The sequence below is a fragment of the Musa acuminata genome, chromosome BXJ3-10 (assembly GCF_036884655.1).
Source record: "Musa acuminata AAA Group cultivar baxijiao chromosome BXJ3-10, Cavendish_Baxijiao_AAA, whole genome shotgun sequence".
Taxonomy (NCBI): Eukaryota; Viridiplantae; Streptophyta; class Magnoliopsida; order Zingiberales; family Musaceae; genus Musa; species Musa acuminata.
The window spans coordinates 31,181,141-31,199,777 of record NC_088358.1 but is presented as its reverse complement, the minus strand read 5'-3'; the positions used below and the strand labels follow the sequence as shown (position 1 = coordinate 31,199,777).

The window sequence follows — 18,637 nt, the reverse complement described above, 5'->3', positions numbered from 1 at the left end:
CTTCAGTTGTGGGATTCTCTGTCAGATTCCACACAGACCTGCTGTTTCCCATGACGATGGCGAGTTCCGGAGCCGACCCCACTAGATCAGATGGATGTAACTGCACGACAAATCTGAACCCTGACTGCCTAAGTGAGGAATCTAACCTAGAAATTACATAGCGGTGCATCAACGATAAAGATTAATCTGCTACACCAGAGAGAGATAAAAATAAGATATTATTAATACAATTAATTAATGATTAATCTTTTGAAATCACGATAATAAAGTAATAAAGACTTGGTTATACGAAATAACTCAAATAAGAGACAAAGTGGCCCACGTGGCCCACATGGCCCACATCTAACCGTTGTTGGGGTTACTTCAGTGAATGATGAGACTGTACAATGCCTCGAATCGGAATACGCATCGCACAGGGAACAGAGAAGGGGGACGAGAGACGAGGAAGTCCGATCCGTGGCCGGTGTTCATCGACAGGGAGTAGAGCCTCACTGACCCTTCCTCGTCGGATTCACCATCGCCGGGGCCCTCATCGTCAAGTTCACCGCCTCCCCGGCTGGTTCGCCCATCTTTCCTCTCCGATCTCTCCATTCTTTTTCTTATTCTTCTTCTTATGATCCTTCTTTAACTCCCTTCTTTTTTCTTGATCTGCAGATGAGGACGCCAAGAACTCCCGATTCGTGCAGGAGCTCAATCGGAGGTGAGCAGATCTTCCGACTTTTAACCCTAATAATGGTCGCATGATTCCCAATGCGATCTAATCGCGATTTCCATCGTGACGGTTAATACGGATGTTTGCCAAGGGGGCCAATCTGGTTAGGCGTGGGAGGATATATTAGTTGGGATGGATGATGCGTGTGTGATGGGATTCTTGTCGTAGATTAGTTCTTGGAAGATCAATCTATAGTCAAACTAGATCCGATGTTTACGCCTCTGCCATTATATCACTAATCTGACTGTAAGGACCTCTTTAATGCGATGAGTGTGCGATAATAGTTGCTATAGGCTCACCTTTTGTTCCATCTTACTAAATTCCATCTTCAGTTTCTTCTGTTCCTCGATTTTTTTCACCCTGATTACTAATAACAAACAAAGTTGACTTATATAATACTGTTAGCACATATCTATCTTCAAAGCCCTCTATGTGGAATTTATATGCTGTTGTTACCACGTATCTATCTGCAAGCCTCAGGTACACCATGACATGTTAGGTGCTAATTCCTTCCAGAATTTAACCATCTCTGGCCTTTGCTTTGACCAATCATGTAGTTTGTCATGTCCAGTACCTGGCTTGACTGCTATTTTCATCAAGTTTGTGTCATTATGTGGTTTGTTCAATGTCGGAGTTTGTAAATTGAGATAGGTTCTCTGAACTGAAAGTAAAAAGTGGTTTAATTGGTGTGCAAATATTACTGCACTTTAATCTCGACTTTTATATTTATTTATGGATCTATTTTTGTTTCTTCATGTGATATTTTTTGAAATGCAAGAGCTTACTGAAAAGCTCATTTTTCAAAATGCGTTTATGCAATGTGCTTATGCCCAGGCTCAGCATATCAGTGCTAGATATCCATTTGGGTCCTAAATGCACTGTTATGGTGGGGGATAAACCAAACAGGTTGTCATTGTTCGTCACAGGGGAAGGGATCTTGCCCGTCTTTGTGAATGGCAATGGACTATGGAGAAGTAATGAATGGACGATGGGAGAGTGGTGATCAGTTGATACTATCTTAAAGGTAAATGCCCCACCTGAGCTGAATTTCCTCTTTCTTCAAAGAATTTGGCTAGTCCGACATAAATGTCTGTGAAGATGTGATCGGGAAGTTGTTTGGATATAATTATTCGATTGTACTGCTTGGTTTACCTCCTCACCAGTCACCTCTCTCCATCTGTCTCTCTCCTTTCTCCTTAATTTCATTCAATATTATCGGGTGGAAGAAGTTAAACAAAGCAAATTAATGAATGCTGAAGTTCATTCTTTTTCTACTTTCTGGGGTAAATGATAGTATCAGCATACTAATGACTTGGAAAGATTGAATTTATTGCATGATAGATCCTTTTGTATTATCAGGTCTAGGAAACAAAGATGGATAAATTAGTAAATTTGTACCAGGATCTAGATGTGGCTTCTGGATAATGAAATGTTGAAATTAGTTCTGAACAGTTTTTTATCATCACATAATGGTTCTTAAAGGCCTGTTAATCTATCACAATATTATTGTATCAGACTAACAGAGGCCTACAAGATTTCTTCTCGACCTGATTCCCACATATAATTGACCCAGCAAAGGTAAGGTAAAATTCTTGAGAAGATACTTACACAACCCTTATACTCAAAAACCTATTGAACCCTATTAAGATTTTTTCAAACCTATTTGTTCAGGTAATGACCAAAGTAAAGCAGCAGTGTGCAAGTAAATCTTGTAAATATTACTTTTCTTTTCAGTCATTACCTACTTTGTGATTTCGTCATCAGGTTATATCAGCCAGATTGCAACTCCTAGAGAAGTTGGGAAATTTAAAAGGGTGTTTTGCAAATGTGATCAAACTAGTCCTCTCAGGTATATTTTCCTTTATCTGGAGTTGAACTTTCTGACGTATTTTTAGTTCTCATTAAATACCCGGCTTCCAACTTTGATGTCATCAGTCTGTTAGACTAACTATAATTTGAACAGCACTATATCCTTTCTTCTCTATTTGATACTTCACTAATACCAAGTATTATGTAGACAACAGATATCATTTTACTATGTGAATCTTGTGCACAATATTAATAAAAAAGATCACATGAATACTGCATAAACAATAACAGAGATCGCATAGCGGAGTGGATATCGCGTTAGACTCCGGATCTAAAGGTCGTGGGTTCGAATCCCACTGCGATCGTTATAGCATCTGTTTCCCTGTTTTGTTTTTGATTTTTTTTTGTCTTTAACCAAATCACAAAGTAGGACCACAAACATTTGATGGTAAATTTTGACGTTACATGTGGTGCTGTCCTAGATTTTGCCATGCGTCAATGTTGTATATTTTCATTTGTCTTCTAACTAAATCATAAAGTAGGACCACAAGCATTTGATGGTAAATTTTGATGTTGCATATGGTGGTGCCCTAGATTTTACCATGCTTCCGCATTGTTACACTGTGATATGTTGAAAACTCTCGGTAACTAGTTTACTGGTCTCATTCTAACATTAGTTTTTGTCTCTTCCATATGGTAGCTCTGTTTCATCGTGTTGTTGTGGACATGGTGATGAGTAGATTTTTACCATGATCTGATACTATATGATGATATTGTATCTTCAATTAAATCACTGGTGGTAAAGTTTGATGCCACATATGGTGTCCTAGAATTTATAGTTAATTTGTTATGTTACTTTATGATGATCTGTTGATAAACTCTGTAATTGGTTATATTCAAATAGCTGCTTTCATCTCTTTGCATGTGGTGACTGTTTCCTCATGATATATGTATTCCGTGATGTGGCACTGCACTATGATAGTAACTTCAGCTAAATCACAAAGTATAGGACCACAGGCATTTGATGGTAAGATTGTGGTTGTTCATGATATTACTTTGTGATGATATGCTGAGAACCCTCAGTGACTAATATAATGGTCTTATTTAAATTTTATTTCTTGCATATAGGAACTCTGGTTTTTAATGGTAGTATGGTCAAATGATAGCCTACAATTTTACCATGATGTGATATATGATAATATGGGCAGTGATGTTGCCAGCAAACAGAAAGTAGGACGGCAAGCAGTTGCCAGCAACCAGGAAGCAGATGGATATTTTTGGTCTCACTCGCATCAGGTGGTAATACTTGCGGATGGTTTACATTGGTAAAAACAGTTCATTCTCTTGTTTTTTGTTCTTTACTGGTGCGGCAATGCCTTTTTCAGTTTTCTTTCGTTCATCATTCTTCAGTTCAGCAGTGTCGACTGTGCTGTTGATTGTTGTAGCTTTTGCTTCTCTGAGTTTTGCAGCTGAGTGGTTTTAGAGAAGAAAAGATCCTGTCTAAACCAATCAGAGATGTCCAGCTAGTCGGCTATAAAGGAATAGAATTATTGGGATGACGCAGAAGTCAACCGGTCAATTTTAAGCCTAAGCGACAGGCGTTCGGATTTAATATTTGCTACCTTTGTTTCCACTGTAACATAGAAAAGATTTGAGCTGGATTGCTGAAAAATGTACGAGTTCCGACATTCTACAAGTTGGATTCCACTGAAACTAGCATACCAGTGTCTCCAGAATTCCAAATCAACTTTGTTTACACTGTAACATAAAGGAACCCATCCAATGGTCGGAAAAGGCTGCACATGGATCGCCCGATCATTCCTAGGACGAGTTTCTTGGTGCTCACTTTGCCTTTTGAGTGCCTATGAAGCATGAAGGTACTTAACATATCTGCATCTTATCACATGTTCGACATTACGGTTTTGCAAATCCAGATTTCAGTAGTGACACTGAAGCTGTAATCAAGCTTTATCTTCTGGTAGTCAGATATATTATGTTGAAAGAAGTACAGATCTGCGAAAGCAACAACCTACATATGCTTCATCGGACGCAATTCTCTCGACAGGGGGTGGAATTCGAAGATTGTGGCCAACAAGGTAAATTTAGAGTTTTTGTTTTTGGGGTGCAATAAAACAACAAATTTTAATTTTCTTTCAGGTCGTATCTTGGTACAGGAACACTCACATTTTGCAGGAAGTTGTGGAGAGCGAATTCCACTCTCACAGGTCTTTCCTTGTCTCATATTCTCCAGCTAGTGAACTCTCTGCTCTCTACATCACACTGATCTCATGCTCCCGTGGTCAGGTGGGGGAGAGTTGGAGAGCGGGCAGACAGCCATCGCGTTCACGCCGCTGCACCAGCTGGAAACCGACGGAAGGACCGGCGCCGTCCAATCGCCTACGCGGACGTGGGCGTGGACGTGGCCTACATGCGGGTGGTCGAGAACGGAGCGGTACCGGTGAATCCGCGCCAGGCCAAGAACTGGGGGCAGATGGTGGTGCGCTGGGAGAACTACTTGGTGGAAGCCCGTCGTCCAACGTGGCGATGCGTGGTCATATTTATCGCTCTAATGGATTATGGTATTTATCTTTGGCAAAGGTTATCCGGAAAAAGTCCCAACGCTTTTACAGGGAGCATTTCTTTTTTTAGTTTCGTTAATTTACCTGGGTGCCACTAGAACAAGTATGTCATTGGTATTTAAGAGCGTGTCAGTATTCGATTGCATAATAAAATATATCAAAATTATTCAAAAATAGAAAAATTAATGAAATTATTATAAATACGTATCGTATTTATATATCATGTAAAAAGATTATAGTGAGCTGCCCTACAGAATCAAGATTCTAGAATTTAATCGAGTATAAAGATTGACTACTAAGTTTTATCTTTTTAATAGGAAATCGTGTAATAAAAAATTGTGAGTTACTGTGAACATTTGATCTGCATAATAAAAACCAGATTGCAGGTAATTAGAATTTTAATCTAATCATTGGACACCCAAAGATTGATTACCTGTAAAGAAAGTAATATATAATTTAACAAGACCGTACTAAATTGAAATATTGCATTTACTTCGGTGTCTAATGCTGATCATATTTTTTGCTTATTTTGTGATTGATAAGCTCGACTCATGATAAAAAGAAATTCACTATTAACCGCAAAAAATTATTCTTCAAAAAAGAAGCAGAATAAATTTAAACCCATCAGTTTCTTCTCTCTTTTTTGTGTAGTTCCATTTGACAAATTTGCCCATCAACCAGCGTGACGGAAGCTGGAATGTTCGAATAAACCCGCGCGAGGGTTCTCGAAGCGCCCAGTGGATGAACGAATCGTCTCCCGCTTTCCAACCCAAACCACCTTGCCGGTGATCGAACGGTCAAAATCTCAGTGTCAGAAGCTTCCCGAGACCACAGCCCTCCGATATAAAACGACGCGCATCCCTTCCCTCGCATATACAAACCGAGAAAACTCGCATCGACCGAAAAGCTTAGTCGTCGTCTTCTTCTTCTTTCGTTTCTTGTGGTATTTTCTAGCTGTGTGATCGATGGCGAAGGGCGAGGGGCCAGCTATCGGGATCGACCTCGGCACCACCTACTCGTGCGTCGGGGTGTGGCAGCACGACCGGGTGGAGATCATCGCCAACGACCAAGGCAACCGCACCACCCCATCCTACGTCGCATTCACCGACACCGAGCGCCTAATCGGCGACGCCGCCAAGAACCAGGTCGCCATGAACCCCACCAACACCGTCTTCGGTAAGACCCTCCTTGTCCCTGCTTCGAACATGCTGTGTTGTGTCCGATGCTTATCTGTAGTCGTTCGATGGTCTCGATCCGTGTTTGATGGATGGAGCAAGGAGCGAGTTCTGATCTCTTTGTTGGTGCAGATGCCAAGCGATTGATCGGCAGGCGCTTCAGCGACCCCTCCGTGCAGAGCGACATGAAGTTGTGGCCCTTCAAGGTCATCGCCGGCCCCGGCGACAAGCCCATGATCGTGGTACAGTACAAGGGCGAGGAAAAGCAGTTTTCCCCAGAGGAGATCTCCTCCATGGTGCTCACCAAGATGAAGGAGATCGCTGAGGCCTACCTGGGCACCACCGTCAAGAACGCCGTGGTCACCGTCCCCGCTTACTTCAACGACTCCCAGCGCCAGGCCACCAAGGACGCCGGCGTCATCGCCGGCCTTAACGTCATGCGGATCATTAACGAGCCCACCGCCGCCGCCATCGCGTACGGCCTCGACAAGAAGGCCGGCAGCTCGGGCGAGAAGAACGTGCTCATCTTCGACCTCGGCGGCGGCACCTTCGATGTGTCGCTCCTCACCATCGAGGAGGGCATCTTCGAGGTGAAGGCCACCGCGGGTGACACCCACCTCGGCGGAGAGGACTTCGACAACAGGATGGTGAATCACTTCGTGCAGGAGTTCAAGAGGAAGCACAGGAAGGACATCAGCGGCAATCCGAGGGCTCTGCGGCGGCTGAGGACGGCGTGCGAGAGGGCGAAGCGGACCCTCTCCTCAACCGCTCAGACCACCATCGAGATCGACTCCCTATACGAGGGAATCGACTTCTACTCCAGCGTCACGCGCGCGAGGTTCGAGGAGCTCAACATGGACCTGTTCAGGAAGTGCATGGAGCCAGTGGAGAAATGCCTGAGGGATGCCAAGATGGACAAGAGCAGCGTCCATGACGTCGTCCTCGTCGGGGGTTCGACCAGGATTCCCAAGGTGCAGCAGCTGTTGCAGGACTTCTTCAATGGGAAGGAGCTTTGCAAGAGCATCAACCCCGACGAGGCTGTCGCCTGCGGTGCGGCGGTGCAAGCCGCGATCCTGAGCGGAGAGGGCAACGAGAAGGTGCAGGATCTGCTGCTGCTGGACGTCACTCCTCTCTCCCTCGGGCTGGAGACCGCTGGCGGCGTGATGACCGTCCTGATTCCGAGGAACACGACCATCCCCACCAAGAAAGAGCAGATCTTCTCGACCTACTCCGACAACCAGCCGGGAGTCTTGATCCAGGTCTACGAGGGCGAGAGGGCGAGGACCAGGGACAACAACCTGCTCGGCAAATTCGAGCTCTCCGGCATCCCTCCCGCCCCCCGCGGCGTGCCTCAGATCAACGTCTGCTTCGATATCGACGCCAATGGGATCCTGAACGTGACGGCAGAGGACAAGACCACCGGGCACAAGAACAAGATCACCATCACCAACGACAAGGGGAGGCTGAGCAAGGAGGAGATAGAGAAGATGGTCCGGGAGTCGGAGAAGTACAAGGCGGAGGACGAGGAGCACAAGAAAAAGGTGGAAGCGAAGAACGCCCTGGAGAACTACGCCTACAACATGAGGAACACCATCAGGGACGACAAGATCAGCTCCAAGCTTTCGCCGGGAGACAAGAAGAAGATAGAGGACGCGATCGATGAGACGATCAAGTGGCTGGATAACAACCAGCTGGCGGAAGCCGATGAGTTCGAGGACAAGATGAAGGAGCTCGAGAGCCTCTGCAACCCCATCATCGCTAAGATGTACCAAAGTGGCGGAGCTGGCATGGACGAGGGTCGTGCCAAGGGCGGCGCCACTGCCGGCGCCGGCGGTGCAGGACCTACGATTGAGGAGGTCGACTAAGTGTGATAGGGTACCGAGTCCTCTGTTTCCGCCATCAAATCAACTGTGTTTTTTTCGTTGGTGTCTGGTCATGTTTGACGCATCCTCCTACTGTTCCCTTGAAGATGATGACAAGCAATAAATGAACGCTTCTTTTTATTTTCCCCTAAGAGTTAACATTGTTGTTTGAATATTAAATTGGGAGAAGGATCCGTGAGCTTGAATGTTGATGATCGGAGATAGGCAAAGCTACCCATGACCAAGAATCCTTCTAATCCCGTTTGCCATTGATGGCTTCACCCAGTTCTTGGGAACGCTCCCTCACCACCGAAAGGTCCGATCCCCTGTATTGCTTCTCATGCATCCGATGAGACCAAAACTCCATCAATACTAAAGAGGAAACCGAGGCTCAACATCTCCGTCTTCCTCACCGTGTTCTCTGGCCGCTCCTCGAACACTAACACGACATGTACATGTTCTCCAAGTCGTGTCACGGACAAGCAGCACAATCAAGTTGCAGGCGGGACATGCGAAGCCCCGAGACGCCATTCGCGCTGTGGATGATCTTGCCCTTCGATTTCTCAGTGAGCAGGGAAGAATCGCGCACACCATACGCTGCCCAGCCCCGATGGCGCCACCAGCGGCAACCGCCTTCGGAGATTCGAGGACTCGATCGAGAGCTCATCGTCGCGATCGTCGCGGGCGGAGACGAATCCATGGTCTCGATCACCTCCTCGCCTCTTCCGCTCCTACCAATCTGGTAGTGTTGAAGACCGCACAAGACCATCCCGTAAAAGAAATCCTCACCGATTCCATTCCCAAATCCCTGATAAACTGCCATCCCCCACCCTAGAATACCGAGGGGGGAAACCAAGAAAAAGAACGGGCGAAAAGGGGCAGAACGAACCAAAACCTTGTCCTAACCCTAGAAAAGAACGGATTTCGAGTCTCCCTGTCAGAGGATTTACCTTATGCAGCTCGAAGAAGACGGGGAGGGCTCAAGCGGTGGAAGAATATAGCGCCTCGACGCTCACACGGCGGTCGCCGTCTCCATGTGGGAGTGTCATCCGCGAGGGACGGCAACCAAGAGGATGCCACCGAGAGAGATCGAGGAGGAGAACGAAGAGATGCAGAACCAATTCGGGGTCCGCTGATCGGACGGATAAGCACCAACGAGCAGGTGGAATCATCGCCGACCACGTGTCATCCCGTTGGTGCTGAGCATAACGGCTTTAACGACATTCCCGCCATGAGTTCCCACCTGAAGACCTGCTCTCCATTCTCATTTCTCCTGTTCCCTCCCCACCCTCCCAATTAATCCCTCCCTCCCCACTCCGCTTTCGTTCTTCCTTCATCTCTACAGCTCTCAGTCGAAGAATGGATGAGGAATACGATGTTATAGTCCTTGGCACCGGCCTCAAGGAATGCATCCTCAGCGGCCTCCTCTCTGTCGATGGGCTCAAGGTCCTTCCTCTCCCCTTCCATTTTTTTAACGCATCACATCATTAGCACTCGGTGGAAACAAAAGGCTTGGTGTTTTCTTGATGTGTTTGGCGCTTAATATTGTGCAGTGCATATTGATTGGTTGTGCATGGTGAGACAGGTGCTTCACATGGACCGGAATGACTATTATGGCGGCGAGTCGACATCTCTTAATCTCATTCAGGTATTGTCGGAGGAATCTTTGCCTCATAATCTCATTGAGTATTATTCATATATTCACATTATTTTTCTTGCACTGAACATGTTTGATATAATAGCTCTGGAAGCGATTCAAAGGCAACGACAAGCCGTCAGAACTTCTAGGCTCGAGCAAGGAGTACAATGTCGATATGGTCCCTAAGGTGTACTGTACTTTTACTGCTCTCTTTTTGATTTAGTTATGGTTTATTATCACTAAATGCACCAAAGGATGTAACATCTTTTAGTGATTCATATAAGGATGCTCTGTTCTAGGTTAGTTTTGGAAGATGGGTATTATTAGCTAGATTTCCTGACCAATTTATGTTGGTTAACCACATTAAAAAATAGGAAATGTCAAAAATCTATGCAAAATGAATTCAGGGTGCAAGCAACTCAAAAGAGTGGTATTCTATCTCTCTCTTCACTGGGGATCTTTTTCTGTTAATGTCTTTAGGTGAGTTCTTCCCAATCTAGTATATATGATTATTGTGGAATAGTGAAAGAAAGCATGTGCAGGAAGGAGAATGTTAAAGAAAATGGTGCACCATGCTCTTGGACAATTCTGTCCTTCAGAGGGATTGGTCATCTTTCCCCTCATCTATCTATTTCCTGCCGAAATAGAACTTGTAATTTGTTTAAGAAATTAGGAAGATGTAATAACCTGATAGAATGTGAATGTAGTTTGTTTTATAAACAGATTCCTCAGAGGAATCCCTCAGACTCTATCAAGATTGAGCTTTTTCTTCATGTTCCCCATGCATTGAAGCAGACAGATCCTTTATATACACATGGCAGGAGAAAAAAATATCATTTATGAAAACTAGTCATCTGTTAAGAAAGTGTGCTGAACAACAACTATAATGGTACCATGGTCTTTTGTTGATCCTCTTTTCCCCCTCTAGTCTTGCAAATTTGGGTTTAAAAGATCTCAAACAAATGTTTGTACTTTGATTTTTCAAATGATTTATACTATATTATTATTTGGCAGTTCATGATGGCCAACGGTGCTCTGGTTCGTGTTCTCATCCACACCAGTGTTACCAAGTATTTGAACTTCAAAGCAGTTGATGGTAGCTTTGTGTACAACAAAGGGAAGGTACAAATGTATTTTTCTTTCATCATCTACTATTAGTGTTTGTGATCCACTTCAAAAAAATTTCATTGGATTTCTTATGTTGTTCTGCTAGATATACAAAGTACCAGCCACTGATGTTGAAGCACTGAAATCTCCATTGATGGGACTTTTCGAGAAACGCCGTGCCCGAAAGTTTTTTATCTATGTTCAAGATTATGCAGAGGATGATCCAAAGTCGCATGAAGGACTGGATTTGCATAAAGTTACAACTAAAGAAGTCATTTCGTAGGTCTCTTATCTTTGTCCTTCCAAGTTTTTGTTTTAACTAAATGGGTAAAAGTAGCTTAAATCACATTTGATTACTGATTCCACAGGTAGTTCATGTCTAAGTTCCAATAGCAATCAGGGCCATTTTTTATGACAAGGTTGTGTTCATGCTGATCCTTCACAGATATGTCTTTTAATAACTAATTTATGTTTGGTTCAAATAGCTGACAAAAATAAATAAATAATTACAGAAGGGTATTATGTGTGCACAAGAGCACAATCCCCTCTATTCTAGTATCATATGTTAGAACAAAACATGGGAGATCATGAGAAAGAATACCTTTAGAATAGAGTTTCAAGTATAAGGTTTGGACTTTATAGGGCATTGAGGGCCTTCAACTGGTAACAAAGTTATTCAGTGGGGATGGTACAATTCACTGAATTTTCCAACCATATTAATCTTATCAACACAGGTAGGCACATTCCAGTTTAGCTTATCCTTCACTGAAGTGCTCCCTTGATCTAACATTCTCTCCATTGAATATTTCACTCTGACAAATATTAGAAGTAATTGCATACAAGTTATTGATTTCCAAAGCTTTGCCTTCTTTGCTGCAGCGAGTATGGACTGGAAGACAACACCATTGACTTTATTGGGCATGCATTGGCACTTCATAGAGATGATAGCTACTTGGATGAGCCTGCAATTGATACCATAAAGAGAATGAAGGTAAAACCATTGCTTCCTTACACTGCAATCTTAGATCATGATGGTCTTTTGAGAATCTGTCACACCTACCTGTTCGTCCCATTTTTAGTCTATTATAAACTACTTACTCTTTGAGTTGTGAAACCCCTACCCACTCTAATATTTATGAACTTAGTTGGCCTTGTCATTACCTTAACTGCTCAATTTATGCCTGTAACCTGTAACCTGTATTTCACAGTATTACTAGTTTTACTGACTATTCGTTGTGTTTAAGTGGGTACACAGTAAGTTTATTTTCTTTTTGTGATTTCACTAGCTATTCTAATTCAACTCTTTAACTCATATGAAAAATGTAGTAGTTCTCATCATCGCTTTTGTTCTGAACAGCTATATTCGGATTCATTGGCACGCTTTCAAGGAGGTTCTCCATATATATATCCTCTTTATGGTTTGGGAGAGCTTCCTCAGGTTTGTTCTAATCTCACCATGACATTGTTTGAACTTTGAAGCACGATTCCAAGTAATCTGAAGTATAACAATTATTGTTCGGTATAGGGGTTTGCTCGTCTAAGCGCTGTTTATGGTGGCACCTATATGCTTAACAAGCCAGAATGCAAGGTGATAACCTCTGCTTAGTTGATGAAGAAGAAGAAAAATAAACCTAAAATATGCTAATGTTCTATAAGACAGGTTGAGTTTGATGCAGATGGAAAAGCCTATGGGGTGACATCTGAAGGAGAGACTGCTAAATGCAAAAAAGTAGTCTGTGATCCTTCTTACTTGCCTGATAAAGTAAGATCTCTTTTAAGTGTATGTCAATTAGCACACACTGAAGTTTTGGTGTCTAAATCAGAATGTGTAACAGGTAAAGAAGGTTGGAAGAGTGGCACGTGCTATATGTATAATGAGTCACCCAATCCCAAACACCAATGATTCACACTCAGTGCAGATTATACTTCCACAGAAACAACTAAGCCGCAAGTCAGACATGTATGTGTTCCTTAATTTGTTTTTTAGAATATTTTTCATTCATTATATTCAACAATGTAAAAAAAAAGGCTTTTAGATGAACTCGAATACGAGACATATCAACTATGCAATAATGCACTAACCACTAATCTTATCTTTCTCTTGCACGTGAAAGCATGCAAATAAATGTTCTAATATATATAATCACTTATAATTTAACTTCCCATAAAAGCCTAATGATAAGTTGGCAAGTTATAGTGGATTGAGCCAACATTTTCAGCTGATATATTACAGAATAATTAACGATCTTCTTTTTGTTTTTATTATATTGATGACATAATTCACTGCTCTAGTTTGTTATGAATTTTTCATTGTTAATCCTTCTCTACTCTGGCAAAGAATGAATGAGCAAGATTTAATCAGCCTTACTGAAAAGGATTCACTCGAACATTGCTGGATTCTTGTGGAAATAAATCAGCTCTACATTTGTTAAATATAGCTGGGGGACCTGTTTTATATCTTTACAATATTTTGTTAAGGTCTTTTCTATTTCTTATCACAACTATTTTGGCGCATACAACAAGAAAGGGTTAAATTTTGCCTAAAAAGAAGAAAGAAGATTGACTACTCCCATAAAGTTTTCTTTCCTAGAGAAGTGCCTGTTTTGCTCCATGAAGCTACTCCTAAGAAAATGATATGTCCTGATTACTTGCCAATTGATAAAATCCATCTAATAACTGCATAAGAAATATGTGATATTTAGATTCTAACTCCTGTTCTAACTACAGGTATGTGTTTTGTTGCTCTTATACTCATAATGTTGCGCCAAAGGGAAAATATATTGCTTTTGTTTCGACTGAAGCTGAAACGGATCATCCCGAGATGGAACTGAAGCCTGGGATCAATCTGCTTGGACCAGTAGATGAGACTTTCTTCCATATTTATGATAGATATGAACCTACAAACAACCATGAACACGACAACTGCTTCATATCCACTGTATGTATAAGTGTAGCTTCTGAATTTTCCTGCATACAGTTTCACAATTCAAGTCATCGTTCACTAAGCTTTGAGGGTATAACATTTTCCTTTGCAGAGTTATGATGCAACGACACACTTCGAGTCAACCGTACAAGATGTCATCTCCATGTACAGAAAGATAACTGGAAAGGTAAATTTGAACTGTTTGAAACAAATGTTACAAGCTAATTTTACATATGCTGCATGAGATATGTTTTGGCTTAATAATAGATATGCCAAATGTGCAAGAAAACAGGTTTAGAATTCTTGTTAACATTAGTTTGTAATGCATGCTTTATCTCATAATCGAAAGATGACAAGTCCATACTCTTAGAACTACCTACAAAATCAGAGAGCTTTAGATTTATAGAGTTCTGGAATTAGAAAGAGGTGAACGGTCATAGGCTTTACCAAGAACTTGAGGGTGAAACAGAAAGAAAATTGTAGTTGCACTGCTAAGTGCTAACCATTTCTTTTGTTGGTTTCATGCCACAGGAGCCTGATTTGACTGTGGACCTGAGTGCTGCCAGTGCTGCTACAGAAGATGCTTAATCTTTCCTCCATGGATGGCCGATATTAATGATCCCATCTGTGCTCTCTGTTTCACAGTTGAAGATTACATTACCCTCCTTTTTTTTTTTCCTTCTCTCTTTGATGATGAATTTGAATTCATTCAAACAAGTTAGTTCTGTGCCATTTTTGAGGAGCCTAAAAGCTCTTGACTAAGTTCCTTGCCTACAATATATGAATCGAATCATCTATGTATTGATTTAATCTCTTCCATTAGATTGGGTTTATCCTGTAAACAAGGATGGAATGAGTTGATGTAGTAGAGGGAATCTCCTTTGATTAGCTAATTGAATCTCTTTCTGTAGTATGACACCCAACAGTCGGACTAAGACTGGTCGATGATGAGACGATTATATGTATCCTATACACATTTTTAGTCCATCTTCAATGGGTCATTAAATCATACACCAAGGGATACAATAACGATTAAATCAACGGTTTAAATGAAATTGACAAGGCGGAGGTCACATAACGATGCAACGTGACCTACTACACTTGTGCTAAAACAAGTAATATCTGCAAACCATCAGATCAACAAAGATGCGAAGGACAACCAAGAAGTTTTGACTTCAAAGTTCTTTTCAAGACTGCAAACTCTACTGGTCACAAGATAACATTAGCATAAAACAATGTGTTTCTTACAATAAAACTAGCCCACTACAAAGAGACAGAGAATGTGTGAACAACAGCACTTCCTACCACCTCTCTCCAGATAGCAAGTTGTCATAAAGAAACATTGCAGCAACAAGGAACTAAAAGTCAACAAAAGAACTCCTATTACATCCTTGCTTGATCGGGCTTATGCCGTCTTTGACTTGGAGAGAGCCTTCCTGCGCTGCCCAAGCATATACTGGTACATGTGTGGACTTCCTGCCGATATTTGTTATATGATCAGAAGAGAGAGAGAAAAGTTTTTTCCTACACATAGCTTGGCTTGGATATACGAAGAAAATGCAGATAAACATGCCTGGTATGTAAATTGCAAGAGCAAGAATTGATGCAGAAAAATAATCAAAAGAGAAGTTCCATTTATTGGGCATCCTAATGCAGTACTTCTCAGATGCCTGCACGATGACACAGTTAAACAATACATCACGAGAGAAAGGAAACAAAGAAATCAGAAACAATGCAACTAACTAATAACATTAGTGCATATTCTTGATTTGGATACCTTAATGTAAGGCACAGCAACACATATGAGGCCAACCTCACTGGTGATTCCAGTTGGGTACAGTATCAAAAAAGTGCTGTACCTGCACACAGTAAATGACACCCAAATAAGATGCTTAACACGAAAAAAAAAAAGAGGTTTATTTTTTGTCGAGAGAAAAAAAATATTGTTCTATCATCTGGGGCGACCACTCACCTAAGCCATAACAACCAGGAAGGTGCAAAGCCAAATGCCTCTTTCATTCCGAAAAACGAGTACCTAATGATCTGCAAAATATAGAAAACAGAAATAGTATTTAAATTTCCAGATTAAAGTGGCATCCCTCAGGTGATGAAAGAGGACCATTCATTTATCGATATCATGAAGAATGATGATGTTCATATATACAGCAATAGTTTTCTTAAAGCAATGTGAACGCTGATCAAAAAATAAAATGCAACATGCAGGACACTGTTGAAACTACTGACTATATCATGTACAGAAAAAAGAAATAAATGTACAGATGGAAGTATTATTCAGCAGAGAAATTTTGGCACATACAGTTGTATAGTTTTAGAAGAACCAATTAGCAAAGATGATCTAAGGCAACAATAATGTCAGTGATAGTTGTTAACTAACAGAAAAAGAAGCCATTCATTACTACCAAGATGTAAAATTCAACAAAACAGAAATGCATTTTTACGAAATCCACTCGATGTTTAGAACCTTGGACTATTTCAGATTTTAGGTTTGTTGTTATTCCCATCCCTCTTTGCCACCTTTCCAACCGGTTCACCTTTTCCTCCAGGCTCTGTTGTTTACCAAAAGAAGCACACCATTAATAGACAATCAAGTTTAGCAGGCTCTGAGTATTACTCTGCCTGAAGAACTAGCAAAGAATGACTTTCCAACAGCTCCCTAATAGACGAACAAGGTCTCAAATCTCAATGGTCACATTCGAAGCAAAACTGTATCTATTGACCCAATCATTCATTTCTTAATTGTTTTATCTAACGATGATGGATGATATATGTCAGCATACTGCTGATAAACCAATATCACGCTAGTCTGGTTGGTTAGCAAATTGGATATCATACCAGAGTTTAAATCTTTGCAAACAAAGGTTCTATATCAAAAGACCGACACCAATCGCCAAGACAACCGTGAAGCGGCAAAATCAATCTGGTCCTTCTGGTTGATTGTATCAAAAGGCAAAGAAACAAAAATAGCCCCATCAAATAAGTAATGGAATAAATTAAGCTTTAGTGAATAGAACTATATGTGTCAAACATGCCAAATAACACAGGCACTGAACAGCATGCATTTGGTTTGGTTTGGCAGATCATAACATAAAAAATGTTGCATCCAAAAGATTAAATGATGCATCGCAATGCAGATGGAATTATCAATTTATATGTGACTAGACATATAATCTCTCCATGAACCAAGGACCACATAAACAGTGCAAATTCTTGTTTACCTCAAATCTGAAATGCATTTAACATTCAACAATGCAAGCAAGCAACGCATTGTTTTCCCCCCTTATTATCCATCCCAAGTAACTAAAAGGATGTTTCAAGGCCAATTTCTTTCTCTTTTGGTGGTACACAATCAGCTGAAAAGATGCACAAGAATCTTTCTTTCATAAGTTGCATAACTTGATAGTACAAGATTGTAGTTATGTTTTCTTACGGAGTACCACCAACTGGTTGCACATTGATCTCTATATCAATTGTCAGAGATATGTGCACTTGGGTTTCAGCCATCACATGATCCATTTAAAACCTGATGACTTCAAAGGAACAGCTTAACCTACCAACACCATAAAAAGGGAATAAAGAATCGTACCTCTGTGATCGACCAGCTGATGACCAAGGAGGTAACGAGAATATGTGCCCTCGTCTGTAAGCCAATTCCAGACGTTGATTCAAAGCAAAACTGTGGTCCAATTGAACGCATTTTTTGGAAAAAAGATACATGATTACCTCAGGGAAGCTCCACAATATGCCCCAGGTTAAAAACAATCTTGATCCAATCTGTGGCAAAGTTGCCGAGATCGGTGACCTGACCAACCCTACAACAAAAGAAATAACTTGGGGCAAGAAATGTGCACATCTTAAATAACAATATGTCCTCACAGTGAAACGAAAATGAAATGAAGTAGTTCCTCACCTACAAGGCCATGAAGAATCTGAAAGAGAAAGCAAGCAAACGGAGCTAGATCAACACGAGACACCAGCAAATAGCCGCAGAAGAAACGATCCCTACAAAGAAAGTATGCTTAACCTCCATGACCGCGGCTGTCTGTGCGAGCTGCAGAGGCCGCTCCACGAAACCGTACACCGTGGTAGGCCCGCCTTCCCTCAAAGCCTTCACGGCGAAGTAGAGGACTTGGAACCTAGAACGAATACACATCACGAAGAACAAGATCACCACAAAACGGCATGGGCCAAAAATGAACGGGTCGAGGAAGATGAAATTACCATCCTACGAACACGGTCCAGTTGTAGAGGGAGAGGTAGATCCGTCGGAGAGTGGAGAGGAAACCGGCCATGGGAAGTCGGAGGTGGGATGGGGATGAGAGATTGAAGGGGAGGCGAGGGGTCTGAGGGTGTGTTAGTTAGAGAAGCTCAGGTTGAGAGGAGGAGGAGGAGGAGGAGGACGAGGACGAGGAGATGGGTGGTGGAATCGCTTGCATCGATGCGGTTTAGGTGGGGCGGATGAACCACACCGACGAGGTTGATGAGCTTTCAGTGCCGCCTTCGCCTTCTTCGGCTCATCCCTCGTGACAGGGACTACATTGTGATTCCCTTTATTGTGGCTTACGGGGGCATATATAGAGATATCTTCTTTATTTTTCCCTTCACCCTTGTAATTCTTAATATAATATATATATCAAAATCATTATTATCATATTAATAAGATTAATTACATATTATCATATATAATTAATTATCTTTTAGTATTTTGATTTTTTATATTTTTTTAAATTATATTAAGATCCTTATACTTACGAAAGTGAAACATTTAACCTCATTCCTCCTTACGTCATTGACTTTAATAACAGAAATACTA

The 18,637-nt window shown here is 41.7% G+C and overlaps 4 protein-coding genes and 1 non-coding gene across 21 annotated transcripts; 4 read left to right on the top strand and 1 right to left on the bottom strand.

The window, feature by feature from the left end:
- Positions 1-401: 401 nt before the first annotated feature.
- On the top strand, positions 402-5,173 carry LOC135586274 (uncharacterized). Of its 15 annotated transcripts, none has more exons than XM_065171347.1 (9): positions 402-559; positions 655-700; positions 1,639-1,736; positions 2,477-2,561; positions 3,742-3,817; positions 3,991-4,398; positions 4,508-4,617; positions 4,679-4,746; positions 4,826-5,173. In XM_065171347.1, exons 6-9 carry the CDS (start codon positions 4,393-4,395, stop codon positions 4,981-4,983), a joined length of 342 nt encoding a protein of 113 aa, XP_065027419.1. In that variant the 5' UTR covers positions 402-559; positions 655-700; positions 1,639-1,736; positions 2,477-2,561; positions 3,742-3,817; positions 3,991-4,392; the 3' UTR covers positions 4,984-5,173. The 15 variants fall into 15 exon arrangements, with proteins under 15 accessions (XP_065027419.1, XP_065027418.1, XP_065027415.1 ...); XM_065171346.1 differs by having other exon boundaries at positions 3,742-3,846; XM_065171343.1 differs by having other exon boundaries at positions 3,730-3,817.
- On the top strand, positions 2,814-2,886 carry TRNAR-CCG (transfer RNA arginine (anticodon CCG)). The gene has a single exon. It is a non-coding gene; the product is annotated as a tRNA-Arg (tRNA).
- A 793-nt stretch (positions 5,174-5,966) lies between the features above and the next one.
- On the top strand, positions 5,967-8,289 carry LOC135651328 (heat shock cognate 70 kDa protein-like). The gene is made up of 2 exons (XM_065171337.1): positions 5,967-6,276; positions 6,408-8,289. Exons 1-2 carry the CDS (start codon positions 6,066-6,068, stop codon positions 8,138-8,140), a joined length of 1,944 nt encoding a protein of 647 aa, XP_065027409.1. The 5' UTR covers positions 5,967-6,065; the 3' UTR covers positions 8,141-8,289.
- Positions 8,290-8,427: 138 nt separating this feature from the next.
- LOC135651329 (guanosine nucleotide diphosphate dissociation inhibitor At5g09550) lies at positions 8,428-14,618 on the top strand. Of its 2 annotated transcripts, none has more exons than XM_065171338.1 (13): positions 8,428-9,583; positions 9,723-9,785; positions 9,880-9,963; positions 10,791-10,898; positions 10,990-11,162; positions 11,763-11,874; positions 12,241-12,321; positions 12,409-12,471; positions 12,544-12,645; positions 12,719-12,843; positions 13,611-13,821; positions 13,919-13,993; positions 14,338-14,618. In XM_065171338.1, exons 1-13 carry the CDS (start codon positions 9,497-9,499, stop codon positions 14,392-14,394), a joined length of 1,341 nt encoding a protein of 446 aa, XP_065027410.1. In that variant the 5' UTR covers positions 8,428-9,496; the 3' UTR covers positions 14,395-14,618. The 2 variants fall into 2 exon arrangements, with proteins under 2 accessions (XP_065027410.1, XP_065027411.1); XM_065171339.1 differs by having other exon boundaries at positions 9,691-9,785.
- Positions 14,619-15,012: 394 nt separating this feature from the next.
- On the bottom strand, positions 15,013-18,370 carry LOC135650822 (very-long-chain (3R)-3-hydroxyacyl-CoA dehydratase PASTICCINO 2A-like). Of its 2 annotated transcripts, none has more exons than XM_065170438.1 (9): positions 18,046-18,370; positions 17,849-17,960; positions 17,735-17,753; positions 17,548-17,654; positions 17,411-17,464; positions 15,779-15,849; positions 15,584-15,665; positions 15,376-15,476; positions 15,013-15,278 (listed from the first exon to the last, which is right to left on the bottom strand). In XM_065170438.1, exons 1-9 carry the CDS (start codon positions 18,114-18,116, stop codon positions 15,212-15,214), a joined length of 684 nt encoding a protein of 227 aa, XP_065026510.1. In that variant the 5' UTR covers positions 18,117-18,370; the 3' UTR covers positions 15,013-15,211. The 2 variants fall into 2 exon arrangements, with proteins under 2 accessions (XP_065026510.1, XP_065026511.1); XM_065170439.1 differs by having other exon boundaries at positions 17,548-17,636.
- Positions 18,371-18,637: the final 267 nt, after the last annotated feature.

Bases quoted from the DNA above. Each gene is read 5' to 3' on its own strand.
- LOC135651329 (XM_065171338.1), top strand. From the start codon at position 9,497: ATGGATGAGGAATACGATGTTATAGTCCTTGGCACCGGCCTCAAGGAA. The intron at 9,584-9,722 runs GTCCTTCCTCTC...ATGGTGAGACAG, and splicing joins TCTCTGTCGATGGGCTCAAG to GTGCTTCACATGGACCGGAA. The intron at 11,163-11,762 runs GTAGGTCTCTTA...TCTTTGCTGCAG, and splicing joins ACAACTAAAGAAGTCATTTC to CGAGTATGGACTGGAAGACA.
- LOC135586274 (XM_065171350.1), top strand. The intron at 4,618-4,678 runs GTAAATTTAGAG...ATTTTCTTTCAG, and splicing joins CGAAGATTGTGGCCAACAAG to GTCGTATCTTGGTACAGGAA. The intron at 4,747-4,825 runs GTCTTTCCTTGT...TCCCGTGGTCAG, and splicing joins AGCGAATTCCACTCTCACAG to GTGGGGGAGAGTTGGAGAGC.
- LOC135651328 (XM_065171337.1), top strand. From the start codon at position 6,066: ATGGCGAAGGGCGAGGGGCCAGCTATCGGGATCGACCTCGGCACCACC. The intron at 6,277-6,407 runs GTAAGACCCTCC...TTGTTGGTGCAG, and splicing joins CCCCACCAACACCGTCTTCG to ATGCCAAGCGATTGATCGGC.
- LOC135650822 (XM_065170438.1), bottom strand. From the start codon at position 18,116: ATGGCCGGTTTCCTCTCCACTCTCCGACGGATCTACCTCTCCCTCTAC. The intron at 15,477-15,583 runs GTATCCAAATCA...GTCATCGTGCAG, and splicing joins TTGCTGTGCCTTACATTAAG to GCATCTGAGAAGTACTGCAT. The intron at 15,279-15,375 runs GTTTATCTGCAT...ATCGGCAGGAAG, and splicing joins GCAATTTACATACCAGGCAT to TCCACACATGTACCAGTATA.